Source organism: Nerophis ophidion, linkage group LG02, assembly GCF_033978795.1.
Source record: "Nerophis ophidion isolate RoL-2023_Sa linkage group LG02, RoL_Noph_v1.0, whole genome shotgun sequence".
Taxonomy (NCBI): Eukaryota; Metazoa; Chordata; class Actinopteri; order Syngnathiformes; family Syngnathidae; genus Nerophis; species Nerophis ophidion.
This window is the reverse complement of record NC_084612.1, coordinates 55,891,913-55,900,977: the sequence shown is the minus strand read 5'-3', so window position 1 is coordinate 55,900,977 and position 9,065 is coordinate 55,891,913. Positions and strand designations below refer to the sequence as shown.

General features: G+C 42.3%; 1 protein-coding gene across 2 annotated transcripts in view; it reads left to right on the top strand.

The window, feature by feature from the left end:
• Positions 1-9,065, top strand: part of ppp1r16b (protein phosphatase 1, regulatory subunit 16B) — a 235,104-nt gene that overhangs the window by 210,927 nt on the left and 15,112 nt on the right. For both annotated transcript variants that reach the window (XM_061886905.1, XM_061886910.1), the window contains exon 10: positions 8,510-8,645. In XM_061886905.1, coding sequence (XP_061742889.1) covers positions 8,510-8,645 — 136 coding nt within the window. The remainder of the gene's footprint in view (positions 1-8,509; positions 8,646-9,065) is intronic.

The following is a 9,065-nucleotide window of genomic DNA, read 5'->3' as shown; positions in this document are numbered from 1 at the left end:
ACGTCTAGTCTCTTACGTGAATGAGCTAAATAATATTATTTGATATTTTATGGTAATGTGTTAATAATTTCACACATAAGTTGCTCCTGACTATAAGTTGCACCCCCAGCCAAACTGAAAAAAAACTGTGACTTATAGTCCGAAAAATACGGTAAAAAAAAAAAAAAAAACTTAGTTGTATCCTGTAAAAAAAAAAATCCCTACATTTTACAGTAAAATCTATTGGTCATTTTTATAGTGTACAATTTGACGGATAACTTGCTTCGAAATCATAAGTTAAGCAGATATTTAGGTAATTATTTGGATTTTCACCAACAACGTTAGATATTACAATATTTATTGCAATATTGGACACTATTTTTTTTCCACTGTTAAACCAGAAAAAAACAACAACTAATACATCCAGTAAGAAAATAAGAAAGTAAAGAAAGAAAATATAAGGTATTTAATTGAAACATATTATTTCCAGGCTTTTGCAGGCCATATAAAATGAGGTGGCGGGCCAGATCTTGAGTTTGACACCTGTGCACTAGACACACCAATGAGTTTGTTTATAGATGTACAATAACACTCCTCATAGGAAGTTGCCATTTCTTATAACTTTGTGACATGATACAATGCACATTAATGACCATATCAAATATAAAAGCGACAGATTTTAGCCCAGGGTTCCCACTAATTCAGCGTTATAGTGAGTTGTATTTTTCATGCAGTTATTCTTGCTGTATTTATCTGGCACGAGTGGAAAGCCGGTCCCTGAAAATAATGCCAACATTAAACCGGTCGGTGGTGCAAAAAAAAAGTTGGGGACCACTGATCTAAAGGACTTAGATATGAACAGGATAACCTTTGTCAAATGATGTGTTTGTTTCTCATTAAGGCTTAGGCCAGGCTGATTACAACAAATAATACTGATCATATGTACTGTAAAAAAAGGGACATATTAAAACTGATGAAAAAAAACAACACAAATACGCAGTCCTAAAATGGATAAATTCTGACTTATTTAATAATAGTAGTAATGTATCTGCAGGGTTTGTACAGGTGCTTAAAAACTTTACCAAAAAAATGCTTGGGTTTTAATCTTGTGTTTTCAAGGTTTAAAAAATATTCGTATTTTTAGTGAGGTGCTTGGAAATGTTCATCATATTTCTCGGCAATATGACTCAATAGGCTAATTATCCATCCACCCATCTTCTTTCGCTTATCCGAGGTCGGGTCGCGGGGGCAGCAGCCTAAGCAGGGAAGCCCAGACTTCCCTCTCCCCAGCGACTTCGTCCAGCTCTTCCCAGGGGATCCCGAGGCGTTCCCAGGCCAGCCGGGAGACATAGTCTTCCCAACGTGTCCTGGGTCTTCCTACCGGTTGGACGTGCCCTAAACACCTCCTTAGTGAGGCGTTCGGGTGGCATCCTGACCAGATGCCCGAACCACCTCATCTGGCTCATCTCCATATGGAGGAGCAGCGGCTTTACCTTGAGCTCCTCTCAGATGACAAAGCTTCTCACCCTATCTCTTAAGAGAGAGCCCCGCCACCCGGCGGAGGAAACTCATTTTGGCCGCTTGTACCCGTGATCTTGTCCTTTCAGTCATGACCCAAAGCTCACGACCATAGGTGAGGATGGGAACGTAGATCGACCGGTAAATTGAGAGCTTTGCCTTCCGGCTCAGCTCCTTCTTCACCACAACGGATCGATACAGCGTCCGCATTACTGAAGACGCCGCACCGATCCGCCTGTAGATCTCACAATCCACTCTTCCCTCACTCGTGAACAAGACTCCTAGGTACTTGAACTCCTTCACTTAGGGCAGAGTGTCCTCCCCAACCTGTGGTAGAGGAGTTTGCGTGTCCCAATGATCCTATGAGCTATGTTTTCCGGGGCATGGTAGAGTCTCCCAAGACAAACAGGACCTAGGTGAGGGATCAGACAAAGAGCAGCTCGAAGGCTTCTAGGGATACACGACAAAATGGACTCAGATTTTTCTCGCTCGGACGCGGGTCACCGGGGCCCCCCTCTGGATGGCGAGCACCTGGTGGCCGGGCCTGTCCTCATGGGGCCCAGCCGGGCACAGCCCGAAGAGGTAACTTGGGTCATCCCTCCAATGGGATCACCACTCAGAGGAGGGGCCATAGAGGTCGGGTGCATTGTGCCTGGGCCCTTACATTAGGTTGTTGTCATGCCAGAATATACGGCTCTGTGTCGCCCCCAAGAGGACAGTGGTGCATCGCTCCATCATGTTGTCGTTTTAATGAACATGATGTATGCATTTTTATGATACAAAAAAACAAGTAAACAATAATAATTAATGATATTTCCTATAAGGAATGACATATACATGAATGATGATGATAAAACCAAACAAGTAAACAACGTTTGCAAACACCAATGACATTGAATAGTCACACTGCTTCATTTCCTATGCCCCAGTCAGTTAATGATAACTGCTGGTTCAATATCAGGCTTAGTTTTTAGCAGATTTTCCGAATTTTTCCTACAGACAGCATTTGGGGACCTCAAACAACAAGGCTATGGATTGATTCAGACTGGTTTTCGCCTTTTGAACGGTACTGGAAAAAACAAACAAGTTTATGTTAAAATACTGAACAGATGTTTAGCCTATTCCAATAAAAATCTGTTCAGTATTTTAAGATAAATGTGTTTGATTGCGAGGCATTTAAGGCCACAATATACAACGGGTCCATCAGACCGACAATCGCTGGCTGAGTAACAACAATATGAATGTTGCACGGAAAATTTCTCTGCCAGTTTCTGCATTCCACAGGGATTCTTCTTTTATGTTTCTGCACCTGCGGTTCCCACACAAGGTTGCAACAGGTCTGCTCTCATTTTCTCGCACATTTGACCCTCTGATGTTCAGTGTACCTACACTCCTCCTGTCTAGGCCTGCTGTGTGTGTGTGTGTGTGTGTGTGTGTGTGTGTGTGTGTGTGTGTGTGTGTGTGTGTGTGTGTGTGTGTGTGTGTGTGTGTGTGTGTGTGTGTGTGTGTGTGTGTGTGTGTGTGTGTGTGTGTGTGTGTGTGACCTAGGCATCTTATATGTAATGGAAATGTGTAGGGGAGGGTTGTATGGTGTGTGGTCATTAAATATGTATTCTGATATATGTTCTTCACAGAAAATGAGCCAAAGTCAGTAAGTCTCAATTTGAAAAAGTAATTAATTGTATCACTTTTCTTTTAATAAAAATTTAAACGGGTCCCACAGACCCGAACACAACACATGATTGTCATGACTGCCACCAGTGGCGTAAAAGTGTATTGCAACTGCGGCCCATGGAGACCACCGCTGAGACATGGCTAGTTGTAGGGGGCGCGAGGAAACACTAGGCTAAGTGTTCATATTTAAGATTGTTTAGTAAACAAAGGATTACAACTTTGTACATCATTATGTCACCCTTGGTTGTGAACGAGTGAGACAATTATTACATTTTCCTGACTAGATGGACATAGAAAGAGAGCTGTTCATGAATTTTCTCATTGATGTGGGAGTTTATGTCACCTTAAAAATAGAAGCGTTTTAGAATTTTAAAATTGTATCATAAAATACTACATATTACACTATATATCAGAGATGGGCAAATATTTTGACTCGGGGGCCACATTGGGAGAAAACATGTGTCTGAGGGGAGAGAATGTGTATGTGTGTACAAATGAAATGTACACATTTAACTTTACAGTATGTGTTTGGGTTGCTTTTTTCCAGGGGCACTAACACCAAAAGTCACAATGTCCTATATAAATCTAAAAAAGTTATGACAAACCACTTAAAAATATATATATTTTACAGTTTTTTTACTGAATAAAACACCCAAAATGTACAGGAAAATAAAGGAAGTGGGATTTACAATATTAACTATGAACGATAAAAGACTGAATATTAACAACATATGAACTTCTTTAACTTCTCAGACCAGTTCCTCCATTGTTGTGTATCTTTAACAATCTAGCAAAACACAACAAAAATGTAACAAACAGCAAATCAGATGACAAGTTGTTGACAGAAGTTGTAAACTCTTGTTGTCAAACTGTGTCAAGCTAGTCATTTAATTAACATTGTTAGATGTGTATTTGTCGCCATCATGTGGTCAGCGAAGTTAATATATCTTTGATAGGAAGTTCCATAAGCCAAGCAGATACATTTACAGTATGTGCTTTAATTACCATGAATTGATTAAGGTGGACCCCGACTTAAGCAGGTTAAAAAACTTATTCGGGTGTCACAGTTTAGTGGTCAATTGTACGGAATATGTACTGTGCAATCTACTACAAAAAAATGTCAATCGATCAATCAAATTGCTGATGCGTTATCATTTATTTATATGAGTGCCAGAAAATAATCTGTTTTGTGTGTACAAAACAGATGTGCTTGATGTGGTTCGATGCCCATTAGGACGTACATGTGTTCCTGTATAGTATTTCTCCAGCAATGGTCATATGGTGACATCAATGATGTTGTTTTGAGAGGTAGTCATTGAAGTCAGAGATCACTGAGGGCCTTGGTGGGAAACGCACGACCCGATATGGGTACTGCTCATTTAAAACCCATCCATCTTCTTCCGCTATACGAGGTCAGGTCGCGGGGGCCCAGACTTTCCTCTCCCCAGCCCCTTTGTCCAGCTCGTCCCGGAGGATCCCGAGCCTTTACCCTTGGCCGGTCGGGAGACTTAGTCTCCCTCCAACATTTCGTGGGTCTTCCCCGTGGCTTCCTGCTGGTGGATGTGCCCTACACACCTCCCTAGGGAGGCGTTCGGGTGGCATCCTGACCAGATGCCCGAACCACCTCATCTGGCTCCTCTCCATGTGGAGGAGCAGCGGCTTTACTTTGAGTTCTTCCCGGATGACAAAGCTTCTCAACCTATCTCTAGGGGAGAGCCCCGCCACCCGAGGCGCATTTCGGCCGCTTGTACCCGTGATCTTGTCCTTTCGGTCATAACCTAAAGCTTATGACCATAGGTGAGGATTGGAACGTTGATAGATCGGTAAATTGAGAGCTTTGCCTTCCAGCTCAGCTCCTTCTTCACCACAACGGATCGATACAGCGTCCGCATTACTGAAGACGCCGCACCGATCCGCCTGTCCATCTCACACTCCACTCTTCCCTCGCTCGTAAACAAGACTCCAAGGTACTTGAACTCCTCCACTTAGGCCAAGATCTACCCACCAACTCGGAGATGGCAGTCCACCAACATTCAATTTAATTTACCCAAAAGTATTTTATTTTTAACACATAAACCACATATCTTCTGTAAGTGTGACTCTTAAAAGCCACAAACTGGAATATCCACTTTTCATTCAGGATACAGTTAATAGAATAGAATAGAAAGTACTTTATTGATCCCTGGGGGAAATTCAGCACCGCAGTTCGCTCACAATAGACAATAATAATAATATATAACATATATTATATAAATATATATAATATATGAATAATATAAATCTATTCTACATATATTCTACATTTAAGTGCAGTCAAGAAGGAACATATACATTATACAGTCTGGTGGCTGTCGGTATGAAGGACCTCCTGTGTCGTTCCGTGTTACATTTTGGGAGTCTGAGCCTTCCACTGAACGTGCTCATTCTCTCCGCAAGGTCCGAGTGTAGTGGGTGGGATGTGTTCTCCATAATGGCTAGGAGTTTTGCTAGACTTCTTCTCTCTCACACCTCCGCCAGAGAGTCCAGCTCCACTCCCACCACGTCACTGGCCTTCTCTACCAGCTTGTCCAGTCTGTTTGTGTCCCTCACTCTTAGCCCGCTGCCCCAGCAAGCCACAGCGTACAAGAAGACGCCCGCCACCACCGACTCGTAGAACATCTTCAACATATTTGTACAGACGTTGAAGGATCCTAGCCTCCTGAGGAAGTAGAAGCGGCTCTGTCCCTTCTTGTAGAGGGCCTCTATGTTGTGTGGAATATTAAGTAAACATCATACTAGGTGATGCATGTGACCTAAACATTGTAGAAAAAGACAAGTTGTGCCAAGGCCGGTCTGCCAAAACACAAGTCAAAGATCCTCCAAATGGCGAGATGCGCTTTATCTGCTGTTTTCAATGATTGACTCTACTGTTTGATCAAAGATCCTTGGCCCTGTTTGCACTAAGCTGGATAAGGTTATCCAGGGTAAATCCCACATAACCTTTGCCGTGTCCACACACAACAATGCCACCGTTTAAAACACCCTTCCCCCTCCGTCCGTCGGTGCAACGCGACCTAATACGTATGCGCGGAAAATTCGCAAGTCATAGTCACCACCAGTGTTGCTTTGTGTGCAAATTCTTAAATGTAACTTATCTGAACAATAACCAGTGTTGTGGTATTTCAATGAACTGGAATCCAGTGTGCTGTGGGGCCATATTTTGATGAATCACACCTGAGATATCATCAATTAATCAAATCTTTGTTAGACATGTAAACAATGTGATAAAGAACATTTGACAACAATCAATCTAGGGATGTAGATATCTGGTCAGGACACTCCTCACTCTTTAGCCTTCACCTTCATTGTCCATTCCTTTTTGCTGACTTTATATACTCTGGACCTAGACGTTGAGTCCGCAATATACATGGCGGACAATAACTGATACAGTCTGGTTTCCGCCGTTTTCCGTAGTCTTGCCTTGACGACCAGGTAATACAAAGCACACGCTACCTTTTTTATCACATCCTTGTTGTCTTTCCTTCGACAAATGGACAAAGCTTTTCGCTAAGTAGAATCACAGCTGACCTGGACATTGGAAAGTTCTCTTGCCGCCTGAGAAGTGTTGTATCCCAAATAACCACAATGGGTTTCTCTTAAGGTATTCATATGTGATTTCCACAAGCGTCTGTACATGTAGAAGAAGGAGAAGCGCGCGCATGTCTGGATGACTCCCCTTCATGTTTCCAGTGTTTAGCTCCGAGTTACGAAATACGCTTAATTATTAAGCTGACTGTGGCGTGCTCTATTCTGGCGTCACTTCCTGTGTGGGGCGCGGTCTTTCTGGCGTCGCGTCCTCTCCGAACTCAGTTTGTAAACGATCAATGAGTCCATACAAAGCTAAGAGCCAGAGATTCAAGAAATACACGACGCATCGTGTAAAAATTTGTCCGAGGAGGGGAACCTTAAAGGCCTACTGAAATTAGATTTTCTTATTTAAACGGGGATAGCAGGTCCATTCTATGTGCCATACTTGATCATTTTGCGATATTGCCATATTTTTGCTGAAAGGATTTAGTAGAGAACATCCACGATAAAGTTTTAGTAGAGAACATCCACGATAAAGTTCGCAACTTTCGGTCACTAACAGAAAAGCCTTGCCTTTACCAGATGTCGCAGACGATGACGTCGCCCGTTGATGGCTCCTCACATCTTCACATTGTTTTTAATGGGAGCCTCCAACAAAAAGTGCTATTCGGACCGAGAAAACGACAATTTCCCCATTAATTTGAGCGAGGATGAAAGATTCGTGTTTGAGGACATTGATAGCGACGCACTAGGAAAAAAAAAAAAACGCGATTGCATTGGGACGGATTCAGATGTTTTTAGACACATTTACTAGGATAATTCTGGGAAATCCCTTATCTTTCTATTGTGTTGCTAGTGTTTTAGTGAGTTTAACAGTACCTGATAGTCAGAGGTGTGTGTCCACGGGTGTGTTGATGCGCAGTGTCTCAGGGAAGTCGACGGCAGCTTTATGGGCGGCACAAGCTCAGCTGATCTCCGGTAAGAACGACTTTTTACCACAATTTTCCCACCGAAACCTGCTGGTTGACATTCGGTCGGGATCCATGTTCGCTGTGATCCATAGTAAAGTTTCACCTCCGTGAATTTTAAACAAGGAATCACTGTGTGTTTGTGTGGCTAAAGCCTAAAGCTTCCCACCTCCATCTTTCTACTTTGACTTCTCCAATATTAATTGAACAAATTGCAAAGGATTCAGCAACACAGATCTCCAAAATACTGTGTAATTATGCCGTTAAAGCAGACTACTTTTAGCTGTGTGTGTGCACAGAGCTCATATTTCCTAACAGCCCGTGACATCAAGGGTACACGTCGTCATTACGCAAAGTTTTCAAGGAAAAACCCCCGGGGAAATTTAAAATTGCAATTTAGTAAACTAAAAAGGCCGTATCGGGATGTGTTGCAATGTTAATATTTCATCATTGATATATAAACTATCAGACTGCGTGGTGGGTAGTAGTGGGTTTCAGTAGGCCTTTAAATGCTGGTTTAGTGTGGCTGAAACGGGGCTTAGGCTAAATAATTATTTGTTCAAGGAGTTCAAACTACTTAGTGTAGACATACCCTTAATGTAACGGAAACCGTATTGTTGTTATAAACTTGGTGAAATGCTCGATGACGGGAATGTGTGGTCGTTTTGAAGCAGCTACTGAAAAAGTACTGTTTACGTATCTGAATCCCGTAATTCTCGGCATGAAATTAGAATTAGAAATGATTTATTAATCCCCAATGACACCTTTTTTCACCTCACTCCCCCTTTTTTCTGCATCCACAGGAAAGTAGTGCGGCGAGCCAGCCTGTCGGACAGACACAACCTTTGTCGCAAGGAGTACGAGACTGAGGCCATCGTGTGGAGGGGAGGAAGGGAGCAGGACAAGGAGAAGGAAGCTGATCAGCAGGAGAATGTTCAGGTGCTTCATGCTCAGCTCTTAAAGGGACTTGTACTGTTGGGGGGGATCACATTCTATATAAGACAAGGACACTTATGTTATTCTTTTTTATGCATTATATATCATAGAGTACTTGAATAATTGACGAACAATTACACCAGTGTTTTTCAACCTTTTTTGAGCCAAGGCACGTTTTTTCATTGAAAAAATGCGGAGGCACACCACTATCAGAAATCATTACGAAATTAAACTCAGTTGACAGTAATAAGTTGTCGCAATTGTTGGACATTACTTTAAAGCATAACAAAGCATGCATTAATATAGCTCTTGTCTCAAAGTAGGTGTACTCTCACCACCTGTCACATCATACCCTGACTTATTTGGACTTGTTTGGTGTTTGCCTGTGTAGTGTTTTAGTTATCCTATTTTGGTGGCTTTTTC